Below are 18,616 nucleotides of genomic sequence, written 5' to 3'. Positions count from 1 at the left end.
CCAAACTCGGAGCGTCGAAAGCGCTACAAATTTGCACTCCCAGGTTTGAAGCTTTAACGTGGAAATCGCCAGCTTAGGAAGGAGAAAGGCTGTCGCAGCTAGAATAGCGGATACAATTATAACGGAGTCTGGGTCCTTTGGGCCCGGAAGCGTGGGTCTGAAGCCAGCTGCATTGGGTCAGAGTCCCACTCGTCCTGTGAGGCAGGTGACTCACAGGGCAGGTGACTCCCAGAACCCGTTTCCTCAGCTATGATGCAGACCTAAGGGGATACCTGGCGAGCACCCCATAAGTGTGACCTAGTTTGCTCTTTGACATGGAGGCAGTGTCAGTTTGTCATTGGGCCACTGCAGTGATGACGGTGCACGCCGTGGTCCCCGGTGTTGGTCATCGACTGTGAAGCACTATGTGGGAGTAGAGCATCGTGTGTCGTCATTACAACAGCGGCTTCAGAGCCGCAGCTTGTTTCATTGCTAAATGCTTGATAAGTTAGCTGTGGCTGGTGTGGCTCAGTGGGTTGAGTGCCAGCCTGTGAACCAAAGGGTCACGGGTTCGATTCCCAGTCAGGGTGCATGCCTGGGTTTCGGGCCAGGTCCCCAGTAGGGGGCATGCAAGAGGCAACCACATATTGATGTTTCTCTCCCTCTCTTTCTCCCTCCCTTCCCCTCTCTAAAAATAAATAAATAAAATCTCTAAAAATAAATATAATCTTTATAAATTAAATAAATAAATAAATACATAGTTCGCTAAACGCTGGCCTGGAAGTAGAAATCAATGAGATTTCTGCTGGCGAGTCCCTCTCCCTTTTTGTGACCTTGGGCCATGGGACAGGCAGGGCTCTAAGGGCCTGGCTGCACTGCCGACCTGCAGAGCCACAGGGGATACAAGAGAGAACTGGTGACATTGACCATGGCCCCGAATGGGACCGGGGGCGTGACCTTGAGCACATCACTGCCTATCTGTGCCAGTTTCCTTGGCTCTAAAAAGACCGTTGATGCTGCGCAGTCCTCCCAGAGCCGCTGAGAGGACGCATGAGACAGTAGGTGTGGTGGGGCTTTGCGCAGGCGTGGGGGCCGCGTGGAGTCGCCGTGTACCACATGGGTCAGGGGCGGGGCTGGCCTCCCAGGCTGCACCCCAGAAGTGGGACAGCTGACGGCATCACGGTCACAGCCCTGAGGGTTGGGACCCGGGACTGAGTGGCTCATAAAGATGCCTGAGAAGCTCTTTTTAATTAAAAACATTTCCTTTTTTTTTTTTCCCACCCAGCTTTATTGAGATGTACTTACTTTCATTTCCTTACTTCGTTTCATTAGACTCTTTAATTACAGAAGTAATATACAATCAGTGAAACAAGGAAAACACAGCGATACACAAAGATAAAGTTAATGGTCTCCCTTCTCCCGTCCCGTTTTTCTAAGGAAACTCTGCCACGACCCCTCCCCTGCGTTTCCTGATTTCTGAGATTTCGTGACTAACACGTCTAAATGGTCCGCCTTCCTTCCTCCCCTCCCTCCACCTCTCCCTCCCTCCTCCCCTTTCTTCCTTCCTTTCAGCCAGAACGGGAGCGCACCGTGCCTGTTACTCTGTGACTTGATTTCACAGGCCGCACTGATCACAGACCCCCTCGGGGTCCCTGTGTAGAGAGAGGTTTTCACTGCTGCGCCGCACCCTCACGGAGACGTGGCGCATCACTGGGCTGCCTCTCTCTCTGTGGACACTCGGGTTTCCCGGGAGGCAGCCCCTCAGCAGCAGCGAGCCGGCGGCCCTGCTCCCCGAGGCCTCACGTGGGTCATTTTCTCCAGGGCATAGTGTGAGCAAAGGTTCCTCCAGGGCGCTGTTCCCTGGCTTTGGCTTTGGGTGCTGGCCATGCCGCTGCCGGTGGCGCTCTGGCAAGGGCCTTGTGAAGGTGGTCGCAGTTCTCCTAACCCTGCCATGGTGGGTCCATGGGCCAGGTGGCCACGGTTCTACCTGCCCGTGTGACCCACCGCCCCCGCCCTCAACACCGTCCCCTGCTAGAAGCCCCCATGGCTCACCGTCTCAGCAGTCTGGTCACAAGCCGTCCAGGAGACCCGTCTGTCTGTCGCCAAATCAGTTCTTGCCAGTGGTATTCGGATTCTAAGTGCATATTCCGTGTAAACCCAGGAAGGATGAGTCCAGAAAGGTGATCAATTTCTACCGCAACAGAACGGAGCGCTCGGGAAAGACTCGGGCAAAGAGTGTCACCGAGTCTGTCACTGTCAGTCGAGATCGGGGGCAAGGCAAGTGCAAGGGGTCGGGGTGAAAACTTGAGAACAGTCTAGGGGTTTTCTGGACACACATCGCCGTGAGTACCGTCAAGTTTCAGCTCCGCTCTGCACGCACAGAGACGGGAAGTCAGGGAACGTCTTCCCGGCGCGGCGCACGCACGAGAGGCCCCGGGAGCTGCCCGCTGCAGACGCAACGTGGTGTCTCACAGCTCAGGGCCGAGCCTGTGTGGGAAGGACCCGAGTTCCCCTCCCCTTCCTGCGGGTCAGCACCTTGGGGTGAACCCTTTGTGCAGCTCACGTAAAGAATGTTGTGGGTACGTGAGGTGCACCACGTTACGCCCGCTGGCAGAGTTTAGAAAGGTGGTCACTCTAATATGTTTGGACGTCACAGCCAAGGGCGAGCTGGTGGTAAAATTCAGTTTATTGGTGTAGCTAAGGGGAGAAAGCGTTTAGATCCAAAGGGCCTGTTGTCTCCTATCTTTAGTTTTATTTCTTACGTATAATCTCATTTTTCCTTTTTTCTCTCATCAAACTGTTTTCTTCCACACTCACTTGACCCGCAGCCACGGCACATGGCCCGCCGAACCTTCGCTGCTGTCGGGTACCGGCTTGTGAAGTTCATGTTCAGTGTCGTCATTTGCGTTCTTGCTTCTTGTTGTACGCTTTGTGAACCAGAACCCTTTCTGAAAAGGCAGGCGGGACTCTGTGCCTTTCACAGACGAGGTCATGTGCACAGAGCTAGTTAGGAGTCAGGGAGGGATGTTATCCTACCCCCCCACCCCAGCAGCCTCAGTGTCAGTCAAGTTCACCCGTATCTTCACCTCCCAAGTTCACCCCAGTGCCAGCCCAGCCCCCGATGGAGGCCGGGTCTTCCTTCCGTGCGGTTGGGCCCAACAGAAGGGTCTCTGGGCGGTGGGTGCTGCTCACCTATCAGACGGCGGCCGCTGGGGGCTGGTGAGCCCAGAAAGCTAATCACAGCAGACGGTCATCACAGTGATGTGTCCACAGCACGGACATCTTCTGTTGGCTTTAAATATGCACGTGAGCCCGTGTCCACCTGTCTTCTGGTCAAGAGGCCCAGTCTTCCCTTTGATTGCCGGCCGCCTGGTGCACCGGGCTGCATTTCTTGCATAGACTTCAGAGAAACCGCACCAGGTCCTGTTCCCTCCAAGTGCAGTGAGACGCCCTGCTCTCCTCTTGGTTGTCTGGGGTTCTCCTCCGCTCCGTGACGGCTGCCGTGCAGCGGTGTCTGCTGAGCTGCCCTCTTTTAAAGGGTCTTTCCAGAACACGCCACGTGGCTCTCACAGATCAAGCAGGTTGTCCTGTCTGCACTCCTAGATGGTTATGAATTCCAGTGGTAACTCTCACTGGCTTGGAGACGCAGCCCCAGGTGGCACGGTGCTGGCCTGGGGGTGGCGGCAGGACTGGGAAGCAGCAGGGCTCCTGGCGGGCTCATCGGTGGGTGGGCAACAAGAGGTTGAGAAACCCCCTGTGGACATAGTCCCACCAATGCCCTCCAAGGCTCGGGGACTACAGGAAGGGGTTTCCCCCTGCATTTATTACAGAAAATCTCAAAGGCGCTAACGTGGGGAGAATTCACACTCTGTTCCCCAGTGAACCGGAGAGGCAGCCGCCGGTCAGGGGCCTGGAGCGGGGTGGAAAAGGAGGCCAGGGCCCGACTTGGGGCTGGCAGAGAGCGGGCTGCCCGGAACTCAAAGGCGTTCCTGGAAATTCCAGCCCCTTGTCTCTAGACCCCTGTCCTGCTCCATGCCCCCGGGGCAGGAGATGGAGGCAGGGAAGGGGAGAGATGACAGACATTGCATGGTCCTTTGTCTGCGTCTCACTTCATTGCCGTCTGAGTGCCTGACTGCTAAGTGCTGTTTCTCAGTGTGACCCCATCAGGCCTGGGTGGGGTCAGGGGTCAGTAATGCACTCTCGGTCCTGCGGGCCCTCAGCGGTCAGGCAGGGCCTTGAGACCTGGCCTGAGGGCCGCTGACCTCTGCACGCTGCCCCTCAGACCCCAGACTCTGCACTGTCCCGATGGGATGGCATTGTACAGACGCTGTTAACTGGGCCTCGGGGAGCTGTCGCAGCCAGATGGCCCCAGGTCCCATCAGACCCCCAGCCCGGTCCCGGATGCGCGTGGAGGGCAGCGGACACTTAAGCTGGGGTTTCCTCCTTTCCAGGGCAGGCGCGTGAGAAGGGGCTTCTCCCAGCAGGGTCTTGAATTCACACCTCCCTTTCTCAGATGACGAGGACAGGGCAGGAATGATGCTCCATTGGCCAGACACAGGCGTCCCTGGTCACTGCAGGGGTCACACGAGGCTCTGACAGATGGCCCAGGGCAGGCAGAGCCAGCTGGGCAAGAAGCCATGATTCAGAGGCTTATTTTTTAGCCATCACACCCAAATGCAGCCTCGGGCCCCTGCCTGGTGGTGGGCGTGTGGGTGTGAGGCTGGGGAGCGCACGGCGTGGCACCTCTGGAAGGGTGTTCCGTGCAGGGCTGGGGGGCAGGGGGTGGGGGGGATCTGGGAGGAGGAACAAGGTGTGTTTGGCACTTGGGGATGATGCTTCAAAGAGCAGAGGAGACGTTTCTCAGCACAGGCTGGTCAGCGGGAACTGGGAGACCGATGGGATTCCGGGAGCCGAGGTCTCGTGGAAGGTTTTCCAGTGAGGGACTGCTCTAAAAATAGCTCTGCTGGGAGACTGGGGGCCGGAGGCTGAACTCGAAAGGCAAAGACCCAGGCAGGGAGGCACAGCAGGGGCTTTGGTGGGGAGGGGGCGTTCTGCTGGGGAGCTGGTGCTCACTGGGCACCTGCTGTGCCCGCAGCAGCAGGCTGGGCCCTGGGAACACGAAGAGGGTACAACACAGACAGACCCCAGCCATTGGGTTGAGGCCCCTGGGACTCCAGCACAGTTACTGTGGGGAGCTGGTTACCCGGGTGCAGGCCTGAGGTTACACAGCGCTGAGCTACTGGGGAAGCAGCTACCACCCATCCTTTGGGGTTGGGAGGACAGAAGGGGAAAAGTTGGGGAGGAACGCCATGCCCCCCACTGCCTTCCAGACTCCCTCTAGCGCCCCCTGCTGGCAGGACCTAACAGGAAGCCAGCTGCAAGGGAGTCGGGAAATGCCGTGTGCAGACCTCCAGCCCCAGGGTCCCTGAGTACAGTGCGGGGCTGGTGATCTGGGGCTTCCAGACAGAGTCTGCCTGGCTAAACGGACACAGATGGTGGTAGGGCACGGGGAGAGGGGGCTGTCAGATGTAGCTTGCAGGTTCCCACCGGGCGGGCTGAGAAGCCAGAGTGAAAGGCTCAGTACAGAACAAACCAAGCCTGAGACGCCTCCACAAAGGTGGGACCAGCACACCACCGGGAAGGTGACCCGCCGTGTAGAGCAGAAGCAGGGCCCGTCGCTTAACCTCTAAAAGCCCCCGGTGGGCGGCGGCTCTGGCTGGTTTCAACCCGCTAAGGGGACCATCGGCACTCTTCCCGCTCGGGTGACAACGCTCCGCCCCCTCGTTTCTGGGGGAACCGGACCTTTCTCGGGGCGGCCTTTCCGCTTCCGCGTGTCGCACTGGAGCACGCCGGTGACTCTTCCCGTTTCTGGTAGCCCAGTGCAGCCCAGTTCCCAATTGGACCTTCAAGGCGTCTGGCCTCGCGCTGCCTGCTCTGCTTTGTGTGAGGAGCGCGGGGGCTACCTGCTTTCCAGGCGGAGGACTGTAGCGCTACGTTCCCGGTGCCCTCAGCACGTGGCTGTGTCAGACAATTAAACAAACAGAGCTGTGGGTCGGAGTAGCAGCAGACGCCCAGACGTGCTCTGGGTGCACAGAAGACCCTCAGGAGCCATCTCAGCCTGGTGTGCCCCTCGTTGAGACACAGGCCACCACCCTTTCTCCATGCCCTAGCAGTTGATCGTATTCAGAACCGAGACCTCAGCCCCACTCGCGCATAAATAAGCATTCAACCCGCCAACCTCTGTGGACGCCAGGCCACGCCACCCAGAGGGCCCTTCCCACCACCCAGCTTTAACAGCGCAGCTCCCCCAGCTCCGGAACCCTCGCTGGCTCCCCAGGGCCCCCAGAGTTAGGGATGCACCTTTGGAGCCGTATGCACATGTGCTTTGCTTCAACACGTCTCTCCCCAGCTCCCCAGTCCTGCTTGCGCCCAGAGCACAGGCCCGCCAGCCATCCCCCTGGAGTCCCACCGATCTTTACTCCCGTTCAAATGGCACCTTCCTCGTGAACCTGGCTGGGCCCCTGTGTCCCGCGCACGACGCTGGAGGAGTTCAGTGTGCCTGCATGGGACTGCACTTGTTCCATCCGATGCTGTTGACCCGGAGGCCTTGCCTCGCCCCCTGGGCAGCAGGAGGTCCCCCATGGCCCGGGGCCTCCTCACACCTGTAATCACTCACAGTGACCTATGGATTGGACCTGCAGGGAGTCTCAGGCACCAGCTAACCTCTGGGGAGCCGAGACCAGAGGGTGCAGAGAGAAACAGTTATCGATCCGTGCGTTCGAGGAGCGGATACGGAAAACTGGACAGAGACGGCGTTCCTTCGGTTTGCTTTTGACCTCGGTTTGCTCCTCAAGCAGCGGCGTCTCCGTTTTAGGGTTGCCCCCCGTGGAACATTCCGGAGCACACGAAGGATCCTTTTCCCTCCAAGCAGAGCTTTACAAAGTGTGCGGATCCCCTGGAAATGCAAAGTATTATGGGCACCGCGTGCCCAAAGGGACGTGTGATGAAGTATCTGGGAAACGTGCTGTTGCTGGGGTAGCCCCTGAGCGGGGTTTTTGGCGTAGGCCTGCTCAGGGCCTTGAGTACACACTAGTGGATGCTGCGAGGCTCAGGGGGCGGTGGGGGGGATGGGTGGGGTAGGTGGCATTTCCCGAATTGATTTCACTTCGGGTGGGGAATTTGGGAGGTGACGGAGACGACCACACTGAACTTCTGGTGTTTTCTCATGACCACTCTGTAGGAGGTGCTGTCTTTTTTCTCTTCCTTTTTAAAGATCTGATTTATTTCAAGCAAGACTGGAAGGGGAACGGAGTGGAAAAGAGAGGGATTGAGAAACATTGATGTGAGAGAGAAATATCGATCCGTTGCCTCTTGCGAGTGCCCCAACCGGGGACCGAACCCGTGACTCAGGCCTGTGTCCTGACTGGGAATCGAACCTGTGACCTTGGGGTTTGTGACATGATGCCCAGCCCTCTGAGCCACTCAAGGTCAGGGCGGCAGTCCTGTCTTAAACCGTGGACACGAGACACCTTCGGCCCACGGGCTCTGACAGTGTCAGATTCAGCGGTGGGAGTGGAATCCAGGCCCCCCCGGGGCTGTGCTTCCCCTCAGACAAGAGGCTCCTGCATCCCAGCGTGGGAAGCGAAGCACACAGAGGCTCCGATGCCGAGGCCTTCCCCACGGAGCCATCATTTTAAAATGTGTGTTTAGCCACCGGGGCCTGACTGCTTAAATTACGCAAGTTCCAAATTAAAGCGTATGCTCCATTAGCACCGTTAGTCACAAGCCGCACGAGGTGTCCCCGGTAACTGACTCTCTCTGTCCCCCCCACAGTTCCTGCCGCAGAGGGCGCTCTCCACCAGCCCGGCCTGCGCGACCCCGCACGGCACTGTCCTCCACCAGACCCTGGACTTCGAGGAGTTCATCCCGCCTCTGCCCCCGCCCCCCTACTACCCTCCCGAGTACACCTGCACACCCACGGCCGAGGCCCACAGGTGCGTCTGTCCGCCTTGCCACATGCCTGCGCCACGTGAGGGGGGCCAGGAAATACCCTTTGGGGGAGAGAGAAGTGGCAAAGGTCTTGCCATTTTCAGTGGAGAACAGGAAAGCAAGCTACGAAAGCATGTTTTTTTTTTTTTCTCATCCTCACCTGAGGACATGCTTACTGATTAGAGAGGAAGTGAGAGAGAAACATGGGTGTGAGTGGGAAGTATCAATCGGTTGCCTCTGGTACACCCCCAGACCAGGGATCAAACCCACAACCCAGGCACGCGCCCTGACTGGGAATCGAACCCACGACCTTTCAGTTTGTGGGACGATGCTCCAACCAACCGAGCCACACCGGCCAGGGCCACGAAAGCGCATTTGCCTGGAGAACAGAGCAGGGCCCGGGAAGGGACCCTCGGCTCAGATAGAAGTTTCTGTCGGCGTCTTTGCAGACTCACGAAACAGAAACCCAGCCAGCCAGCAAGCAGCGGCTCCGCTGTTCTCTTAGGAAAGAAACCCACAACCGCTACTGAATGACCGTAACGTGCAAATTTTAATGAAAGATAGAATCAGCTGCAGGGTCATTTTCATTTGAATGGATGGGGCCATCGGGTTGACCAAACACGGTGCCGTCTTTCCAGAAAACAAAAGCTAACGCTGTCCAGTGAACTGGGCTTTTCTTTCCCAAACTCGGTGGGGGTGTGAGGAGGGGGCTGAGGAGCCAGCCTTGTGCTGACGGCTGCGAGAGAGGCGCTGTGCAGGGCGCCTGCACCCCTTCCCCCAGACTGACCACCCTTCGCCTCCGCCTCCACAGGGGCCTGCACCTGGACTTCGCCCCCTCTCCGTTCAGCGCCTTGTACGACATGGCCATCCACAGCCCGGGCCTGCTCTACCCCGCGGAGCTCCCACCGCCCTATGAGGCCGTGGTGGGCCCGGCCCCAGCCAGCCAGGTGAGAGGACCCGCCGGCTCCCTGCGCCCAGGAGGCCACGGCCTGCACAGCGGAACCTGCAGAGGTTCCAGCAGCCTGGGGACCCGCCCCGATATTTGTGCCTCTTCTCCGTGGCCCCCTGCAGGCGGGTCCGGGGTTCACGCCAGCCCGTGTTTGGGGGTACTGCCCAGACGTTGCTGGCACAGGTTCCAACCGTGGGGCTCAGGCCACGGGCACCCAGGGGACTCTGGACTGGCCTGGCTCCATGTCATCATGGTCACCTGGTGGAAAGGGATCCGTGGCCCTGCCCTTGGCCTGGTGTGCCCAGCCCGCGGGGGGGGGGGGGGGGGGGGGGTAAGTGGGCGGAGCCTCATCTGTGAAGCAGGGAGGGAGCAAGGTGTTTGGGACGCAGTACATCGTGGGCTCCGAGTCACCAATGTCACTTGCCTGCCTCTGGCACGCTCATCATCGTCACGGTCATTGCTGAATATCAAGGGCGCCGGCCAGGGCAGAGAAACGCGGACGCCTGGGAGCGTCCCATGGCAGCCAGCACAGGACAGGGCAGTCAGGGCCGTGCAGGTGGCCCTCCGGGCGGCCTCAAGGGCGGCGAGCACAGCGGTCAGGCTGCACAGAGGCGTGTGTGGGGGGCCGAGGAGACACTGAGAGCGGGGCCAGGTCGGGCCGGACACCAGGCAGACGGCAGCAACCCGGCGGCCGCCAGCGAGGTCCCCGGGGCCCAGGCATGCACGCCTTCGGGCTTCCCAGCAGCCGGGGAGCGCTTCTGACCCCCCGTCCCCTCCCGGGTCACCTCCAGGGGGTCACCTCCAGGGAGTGGTGCTGGCCGCAGACCCAGCCCAGAGCCTCCCTCGTCACCCCTGTCGCTGCCCTTTGAGATCCAGGACCCAGGGGATGGGTGGCAGTGCTCGCCCTTTGCCCAGCCACCCCCGGGGAGGTGCTGCCCGCCCCCCCCCCCCCCCCCCCCCCCCCCCGCCCAGGGTGTGGAAGGGCTTACACGCCCGCTGTAGGGACTGCGCCTCCGGAAGCCTCAGCGATGTCTGCGTCTACAAGAGGGGTCCCGCCCTGTGGGCAGAACGTCCGTGCAGGGGGTCACGGCCAGGTAGCTTCCTGAGAGAAGCGGGGAGGAGAGCTTGGCTCACTTATCTCAGTGCCAGTCGGCTTTTGTTTTTTTCAAACCCCCACATGAGCATGTATTTATTGACTTCAGAGCAGAAGGGAGAGAGAGAGAAATATTAATCTGACAGAGAAAACATCGCTCAGTTGCCTCCTGAACCCGCCCTGACCGGGGATTGAACCTGAAACCTTTTGGTGCACGGACGACGCTGCAGCCCACTGAGCCACCCAGCCAGGGCCCAGTGGACGTTTTAGTCACAGTAACTGATCGAGATAGTGCCGTCTGGGAAAGCAGGGGGGCCTCTCTCCTCAACAGCCCGTCACCCCCCTCCTGCCAGAGCTCCATCCTGAGCTTCTGTTGCAAAACTGAAGTTTCAGCTTAAATTCTGGGCCACAGAAGTGGGTATTTTTTTCTCCACCACGTCCCCTGCCTTTATATTTCATCAAAAATGCTGGATGAACCAAATAGCTGTTTCTCCCCCGGCTTTTGCGTGACTCCGTGGCTTTGGACATCGGGGAAGGCCAAGTTCAAACGAAACCCTCGCTCTCACCCTCCTTGCCGGAGCTGCTGGGACGCGCCCCCGGGAGCCGGGCGGTCTCCTCCCAAAACCACCCTGGGCCGGGAGCCAGGGGCCTGCTCGCCAAACCTGAAACACAGCCCGTGTCCTCCCGGCCCGGCCCGCTGGGCATTCCTCTTGTTCTCTTCCTGTCGCTTTATTACCAGGAGCTTTCTCTGGGGTAGCGGTTGTTGAAGTCACTACCCTCCCCTGCAAAAATCAATTGATCAATCAATAAAGTCAAAAGGAGGTGAGCTGTGGGAGCGTCCATGGAAGGGAAACAGAGCTCAGGGCGCTGTTCTCTTCTGGGGGGATTTGCAGGGCACTGTTGGCAGAGATTTCCAGAATTGGCTCTTGGCACGAATCCACTATTGGCACGGAGCGGTTCCGGTAAAAAGGGAGACCAGTGCTCGTGCAGTGTTACCTGTGGGATTGGGATCATTTTAGGCGGTTCTCCCCCTCGGGCGCTGGGGGACATGGTCACGCCTGCCTCGGACGGCGGTACCCTGGGAGCCAAAGGAGAGGTGGAGACAGACCCCGGGCCGGGGCCGGTGCCGGTGCCAGTGCCGGTGAGCGGGCCCCTGGAAGCGGCGGGAGAGGAGGCAGCAGGCACCGCTGGCCACCGGCCTTCCCCGGCCATCCCCCAGAACTCACGGCCTGCACGAGTGTCCCCAGACTGGGCCCAGAATAGCATGGGGATTGAGCTTTTTTTTTTTTTTTGAGCAGAGGCGAGGACAGGCCCCTCGTGTTCCTGCAGCCTCTCTGGGCTTAAGGGGCCCACTCACTGGAGGAGGGAGCTGCCAGAGCACCTTGACTGGCTGCCAAGGGGCTACGTTTAACCCAGAAACCACTCCCCGCCACCCTTTGAACTTGGACACAGAGCCGCAGCTCAGCGAGGGAGGGGGGGCCTTGGGGCAGAGACCCAGGGAGCAGGCAGCCCACGCGAGTGCTGGGTGACTTGGACACCCAATGGGGCCAAGACTGTGAGGTACCCACGTTGGGTCCCGACCATGGTGGCCCCGAGTGTGACGAGGCCATCACTGTGCCTCCTCTCTTGCGGCCACCTGCTTCCAGGAGCGGGAGCCAGAGGGGACAGTGGTTGAGAGGAGAGGGTTATGACTGAGGACGGGGATTGTCCCACCTCCTGCCTGTGGTCACTCTGGAAGACGCTGTGCGGCCCCCAAACAACGCCCTTACTTGGAAGGCGAGGGGCTGAGGGTGCACAGGGCCCTGGAACGGGCGTGCACTGGTTGAACAAGGTTTGGAGAAGGCGCATCCTCAGCCGCACACTCCGCGCCTTTAGGGGAGGAGGGGAGAGCTCAGTGCCCGTCTCTCAGCATTTCCCCGGGAGCTGAGCTCTGAGGCCCACTCCCGCTCACCGCTCATCGCCTCTGCCTCTTCCCCCAGCTCCCGAGCACCGACCAGCAGGGCGCCGAGACCAGCCCCCGGCACCCAGGCACCATGGGAGGCTGCAGCGCCCGAGGTAAGCATGCCCGTCAGCGTTGGGAGTAGTAAGTTGACAGTCTTCTTCACAGGACGCCTCCTCCTCCCGCTGCTCCGCTAGGTCCGGGTCTGACTCTCTCGAGCACGGAGGTCGCTGCCGCCTTTCTGTGAGCCACGTGAACCCCCGAGTTCCCACTGGTGAAACGTGGCCAGCGAGGTCTCAGAATGTTCCCAGTTGAATTTTTAAAAAAATTGTTTTTAAACCTCACCCAAGGATATGTTTATTATTTTTAAAGAGAGAAATCGGGGCGGGGGGGGGGGGGTAGAGAAAGACAGACAGAAACATTGACCGGTTGCTTCCCATACACACCCTGACCAGGGACCAAACCCACAACCTTCTGGTGCATGGGATGGCGCTGCAACCCATTGAGCCACCCAGCCAGGGCAAACTTTGGTTTTTAACCTGGGTGCACGTATACAGACATACACTCTACTTAAAGTTTGAGCACTTTTCATATGTCAGTTTTTGGTCCATTTTTTACTCCTGCAGTTTCTTCTTGATATATTTTTTTAAAAAAATTATTCATTAAACAGAGATGTGAGAGTTTGTGCGAGAGTAACACTTTTCCGAACATGCCCAGTGTGCACGTGCCTGGCCCCCAGGATGCGCTGGCCGTACCCAGGTCCCCGTCTTTGTCCTCGTTGAAGTCATTACGCTTTTCCTGTGTAGTTTCTGGCGCTTACAAAGGCTCTCTCCACCCGAGGTGGTGCATCTGTGTCTGTAGATCTCCTCCTCCTGTTCGTGCGGTGTTTTAGGAGGGGACTGACCATCCTGAAGAATTTTTGTCTGCGCACATGTATCAGACCTCTGGGTCACCTTTCTAAGTTTCCACATGGCCGTTCCCTTCCCTGTTCTGTCCGCAGCATCTGCTGCGAGGGGCCAGGGCGGACAGTGGGTGGGGCAGAGAGAACGGGATTGGGGACACCTGCTTGGGCCCTAACGGGTGAGCAGGTTTGCTGGGGATCTTGTTCAAACAGACTCAGGGTCTGTCCTCGCCTTCCCCGGGTGCTGCCCCGGAGAGTGGGGGGTGAGACCTGGCCCATGCATCGTCACAGGCGGACAGCGGTGCTCCCACAGTCAGCAGCATCCGAATTCCCTGCGGGCCTGTCCGAGCCCTGCCAGCCAGGTCCGCTTGCAGGGTCTCTAGGGGGTCTGCGGTGCTGCCACATTCCCAGCCTGCTGAGGCCGCCGGCCCTTCAGCTTGGAGCACCAGGCAGGCATCCCCGGGGTGGGCGGGCAGGCAGGCAGGTGGGCAGCCGGCCCCACCTGCTGACCAAGGCTGCACCCCCGTGGGGGGCTTAGGGCATAGGCTCCATGGCCACCAGGCCTGGCTGGGACCCCTGGCGCCCCCACCTTTCTGTGCACCGGCCCTATTTGCCCAGCATCCTATTGCCCTGCCGTCTGAACTCGGGGGCTGCCAGGGGCTGCCTGGGTAGGGCCGTGTCTGGGGTGTAACTTCTAGTCACCGTGGACTGTGTAGTCCCACCCACACGCCTCCCGGAATGACTCTTGGGGGACGGTCTGGTCCCCCAACCTTCCTGTACCACGGGGCACCTGTTGCCCTGCTCAGTGTCCCCCCCACCCCCGTTACCGGGTGTGTCCCGAGGAGGGCTCCACGTGTTCTTCACCCTCTGCCCCGAGGGGCATGGGGCTCCATCCCCGCACTGGGTGGCACTGTGGTCACCCGGGCCAGTGCCGATTTGGTGTCCCTTGTCTTTCAGCGACTGCCAACAGCACGAGCCTCCCAGTATCCGAGGGTGTCACCGCACCAGACCCAAGCCACCTGTCCCCTGATGGCCCTGCGGGTGCCCCGCCACCAGCCCCCCACCCCAGCCTTGCATGCCCCGAAGGCCCTGACCGGGGTGCACGGGCACGTCTGGGTGCTAGTCGCGTGACCCGCTCCACCAGCGACCCCACCTCATGCTCGTCCCGGGCAGCAGGTATGGCTGACACCGCCCACCCGTGTCCCTAGCATGCGTCTGGCTCTGCCCTGGATGCTTCAGGCCTCAATGACCCCCAAGAGTTGAGGCCTGGCCCTGGGGGCTCTGCCCAGGGGCCACACTGAGACCACGGTCTGATGTTCTCGGTCCCCAAGGCAGGTGGGCAGTCTGCTGGGGCCCCAGCTGCTCTGTCCCTGGAAGGGAGGTGGGAAGTTGGGGGTGATGGGCCCACGGGGTGGGGGAGCCAGGCCCCAACATGAGCCTCCAGGGGCACACCCACCTGGGGCCCAGAAAGGGCAGGGGGCCAGGCTATGCGTGGCCATCAGCCTAGCTGGGGTTGGAACCATGGAGTGTGCAGTGTCCCTGTGGGGCTGTAGGGCGTGGCCCCGAAGTCCCTGTGCTCCAAGTCCCAGGAATTCGTATTTTGCACCACGCCAGGGCTATGCGGTGCAGGGGTGGGGGGTTCTTGCGCACCTGAGGTTGGAGAGCCCACACCTGGTCCTGGGTGGCTGCTGTGGGTGGAGAAAATGGCCGTGTGTTTGCTGTGATTGGTGGCCTTTGCCATGGGACTTGGTCTTGGGACTTTGTCACAACGTGGAAGTAAATGACCCCAGGGGAGGTCCTGTGGGTGCTGGACCAGCCTCACCTGAGGGGCTGTCTTGCCCCCCTGAACCCTGGATGGCGTAGGACCCCGGTAAATCGTGTTCCTGAAAGGGGTCGGGAGCCCGCGGAAGTTAGTCACGGTCTGGACACGCTTGCTGTTGCCCCTGCGGGCTCCCCAGGCCGGCAGTCCTGTCTGCCAGGACCCGCCCCCTTCAACTCCCCAGCTTCGCAGCTCCCACAGAGAAGCCCCGCCCCTCTGGCGCTCTGGTCCAGGCCCCGCCCCCCCGAGCAGACTGGAGACCAGGTTCACTCCCGGAGAGGCGGGAAGGCCCCACGCACGTGGAGCCCTGCTCTGTGGCCCTGACGGCTCTTTGGTCTACCCCTCTTGGTGACATTCATGTCCTCAAACCAGGACGTGTCAGGGATGGTGAGAAGAGGTGATATGGTGACAGGTTGTCTCAGCGCCACCTCTGCGTCCACCACCCCACACTGTTGCCAGTGGGATGGTTAGTGTTCCGCACGGCAAAGGCTTGTGTCCCCCGAGGCCCCGGGAGGCCCCCAGACTCGAGTGGTGTCCCATGACAGGTCCTGGCTGCTTTGTGGCCCCGGCCTGCTGCGCCGTGCCCCGAGTGGGCCGGCCAAGCCCGTCTCAGCCGCGCTGCCTGCCCCGTGGCGGGGCGCCCTCTGCTGGGCTGGCGTCGCAAGTGCACATCTCGGCCTCGGGAGGCTGAGTGTGGCGTGACCCGGAATTCCCTCTTCCCTTCTGGGCGTGCGCCGCGTGCTCTGTGTCGAAGACGATGCCTGCCGCAGCCAGGACCCTGACGCAGGACCGTCTCCGGCTGCTCTGGGGACCGGTGAGACGCTTCTTTTCTAAAACAGCGTGATGGCTGCTGCGAATCGGGGCGGCAGGGATATTGGGGGGGACGCGTAGTTATCCAGCTCCTCACAGCGTTGACCAGAAGCAGGGCCCCACTAGCCCCGTCCCCTGTCCGCGCGGGACGCACCAGAGGCTGTGACGTCACACGCATGCGGCCACACGTTCTGCCGTGTGTGCTTGTGAAGCTCTGCCCTGAGGGCGGTTGGCCCCCACATGCGGGGTGTCAGTGTGTCATGCCCAGCGGTCGGGCTGGCTGGCTGCCACCCAGAAATGCACAGCCCACCCAGCAAGCGCTTCTCTCGTGCGACCAGAAACGGGGCGAGTCGGGCTTTGATCTGGTTTTGGCGAGTGGGCCGCCGCCTGCCCGCCACTGGCTGCCCCTGGGAAAGCGGAGACCAGCGCTCGTCCGTGGGCCCTTGGCCTGGTGGGCGCTGGGAGGGGCCCTCGGATCTGCCCGCTGTGCGCGGGCAGACTTGTCTACAGACCCCATCAGACCAACAAGGGCGAAGGGCACAGAGCCAGGAAGGTCGAGAGGGACCCCCGCCCCCCGTGAGCTCGAAGATTCTAGCAGAGAGGGGTCAGGAGGGGGACCCCACCCTGCATGGCCCTTCTCCCATCTGTCCAGCTCCAGGAAGCTGCAGCCCCCTAGTTCAATGCCATCTTAGCTCAGCACTGAGAGGGGCCAGGCCCCAGGGGGGACAGAGGGGACACAGGAAGCACGGACGTCCCTGTCACCAACCCAGGACCCAAAATCCCAGCATGCTTGCATCAGCTTTTTAGACTTTATTGAATGGTTGCCTTGTGTGCTGTTTAGGTTTGGGCCGTTTTCAGGTTTTTATCTTTTCCCTTGGCTTTTAGTTTCCCGGTCTCGCTCTGTCGCGCCTGCCTATGCCCGTCAGCACCGGCCTGCGCCTCCCCTGGAGCCAGATGCCTGGAAAAGCCAGCAGCACGTGGTGCCGGAGGCCTCACGGGTGGTCTCCAAAGAGCGGCCATGCTCGGCGGATGGCACAGCCCATGCAGACACCAGGGTCTCAGTGGTGGCTAAGTTTTTGGAACACGCCAGCCACGTCCTCCCCCCGGAGACGCGGCACGCGGCGGTCACGTCCGAGGACTGCCACCGTCCACGTGGCTGCTCTGGACCGGGTGTGAAGCGGTCACCAGTCTAGACGGGGCCTCGGAGAGGCGGGCAGCAGACCGGCCTTGCTGGAAACCAGTGCGCGTGTGGGGAGAGGCCGGGGGCCTCGGGGTGGCTCGGGGGCTGCTGCTCCCGCTCTCAGTTGTCTTCCTGGAGGTGACGCAGAGCAGGAGGACCCTCTCCTGTCCCTCGTGGACTCTATGGTTGTCAAGCAGGCGGCACTTTGCACAAGAACCTGGTGGCAGGTGACAGTCACGGAATGGGGACACTGTTTTCAAACCCAGGGCCATGGAACCCAGACTCCCTTCACCCCCGACCCCCATTTGCCGTGGTGTTAAGGGGACGGTGGTGACATCCAGTGACAAGGCTGTGTTCCCGTGCGCTGTTCTCCCTGGGTCCTCAGCTTTATGTCTGCGCTGGGCCCATGCACTGCCCACCAGCGTACGGAGGGCCTGTTGTGGCCGGGCAGCAGACGGGTGTGGTGAGGGTTTTGTGGAGACCCTTGGGGGGTGCCTCCCTCTCTGGCGCCCTCTGCACTAACTGGCTCAAGTGCTACAGAGCGGATGCACATCACTGAATTCAGAATCGAGAGCCCTGGTGAGAAGCCCGCTTTCCGGGTTTTCTTGGCGTCCGGGGGACGAGGCCTCGTCTCCCTGACCTGTGCGTCTCCTTAGAAAGTGGGTCTCTGGGGGCCCGGCCGTGTCTTCATGCGCACACACCTACCAGGTTGGGTCTGCGGGAGCAGGCAGGCCCAGCCTCCCCTGGCCGGCAGCTCGGGCACCTTGAACTTGGGCACTTCGGCAGCACTAGTGGCAGCCACTGCCCAGCGGTGGCCCTGGAGCACTTTCTGCAGCCAGGGGCACACCTGCAGCTGCGCCACCCACAACAGCCGCCACCAGCACCTGGACCTCTGCTGCAGCCAGTGGCCCCTTGGAAGGACAAGGCGACAAGCCCTGGCAGGAGGAGGGCTGGCCGGCGCCCGCTGTGCTTGGTGTCCGTGTCTGTGTCCTCGGAAGCTGAGGAGGGGACGCCGAGCCCCCCGTGGCGCCAGGGACCAAGGAGGCAGGAAGGACGCCGCTACGCCCTCAGCGGTGGGCGCTCGGACTGACCTGTCGCCACCGCCCAGGGGCAGGAGAGCCGGAGCCGTGGGTCCCGCCTTCTGACGACAACCAGACAGGTGGCCCGGAGGTAAACTTCAGAGCACTTTATTCAGATACAACACGGGACACTTTACTGAGAGTATGACACGGGGAGTCTGTTCTCTAATTTTCCTCAGTGGAGGGCTTTTCAAGTCCCCCAAAGCCAGTCCCTCGGCTGCAGAGTTACTTGGTGACGTTTCCAAGGGGCGTCCCCTGAGGTCTGCCGGCAGCGGCCGACGCCCTGGCCTTGGGGGAGGCCCTGTCCAGTGCCTCCGGTGTCCCAGGGTTCCTGGACCGGGCCCCCGGGGGCTGTGTGCTCGGCGGCCAGCCCTGACCCCTCCCACCCTTACCCCCACCTCTCGGGCGCGCCCCAGCACACGTGTCCCTACTGAGCACCTGGGTGAGGGGACCCCTGGGAGATTGGCCTGGTGCTGTCATTTGCTGCTTCTCCCTCCTCCTCTGCCCTCCGCCCCCACTGCCCCTTAAAGGCAAAGCAGGTGTCTGGCCCAAAGCCCACGCTCCCAGCCCCTCTGGGGGCCCCGCCCACAGCCCTCCACTCAGGTCTGGGTTTGCGCTGACACAGCTGGGCTCCCCCAGCCAGGATCCCTCATGGCCCCAGGGCCCAGACTTCTGGGAAAGGTCCTGGGAAGAGGGGTGCAGTCAGAGCCCCCGAGAACGGGCCAGGACCCCACTCACCGGCTCTGGAACCCTCGGCCCTGCTCTGCTCAGAGGCACTGGGAGCCAGAGCCAAGGAATGGCTGACCCCCACCCACAGGGACCCCTGTCTACATAAGCCTGGGTGCTCTCGCCGCCCCCTCCCATGACCCTGGCCTGGG

At 61.1% G+C, this 18,616-nt stretch overlaps 2 protein-coding genes across 2 annotated transcripts in view; one reads left to right on the top strand and one right to left on the bottom strand.

Annotated features, from left to right (window-relative positions):
- FAM189A1 (family with sequence similarity 189 member A1) overlaps window positions 1-17,072 on the top strand; it is a 187,699-nt gene extending 170,627 nt beyond the window's left edge. The window contains exons 6-11 of the mRNA XM_036012942.1: window positions 7,813-7,973; window positions 8,780-8,915; window positions 11,990-12,065; window positions 13,808-14,026; window positions 15,424-15,483; window positions 16,365-17,072. Coding sequence (XP_035868835.1) covers window positions 7,813-7,973; window positions 8,780-8,915; window positions 11,990-12,065; window positions 13,808-14,026; window positions 15,424-15,483; window positions 16,365-16,672 — 960 coding nt within the window. The 3' untranslated portion in view covers window positions 16,673-17,072. The remainder of the gene's footprint in view (window positions 1-7,812; window positions 7,974-8,779; window positions 8,916-11,989; window positions 12,066-13,807; window positions 14,027-15,423; window positions 15,484-16,364) is intronic.
- APBA2 (amyloid beta precursor protein binding family A member 2) overlaps window positions 9,621-18,616 on the bottom strand; it is an 85,105-nt gene continuing 76,109 nt past the window's right edge. The window contains exon 15 of the mRNA XM_028502247.2: window positions 9,621-9,636. The gene's annotated coding sequence lies outside the window, so the exon portion shown is untranslated. The remainder of the gene's footprint in view (window positions 9,637-18,616) is intronic.

This window comes from Phyllostomus discolor, chromosome 12 (assembly GCF_004126475.2).
Source record: "Phyllostomus discolor isolate MPI-MPIP mPhyDis1 chromosome 12, mPhyDis1.pri.v3, whole genome shotgun sequence".
NCBI classification, from domain to species: Eukaryota; Metazoa; Chordata; class Mammalia; order Chiroptera; family Phyllostomidae; genus Phyllostomus; species Phyllostomus discolor.
This window is presented reverse-complemented; position numbering and strand designations above follow the sequence as displayed.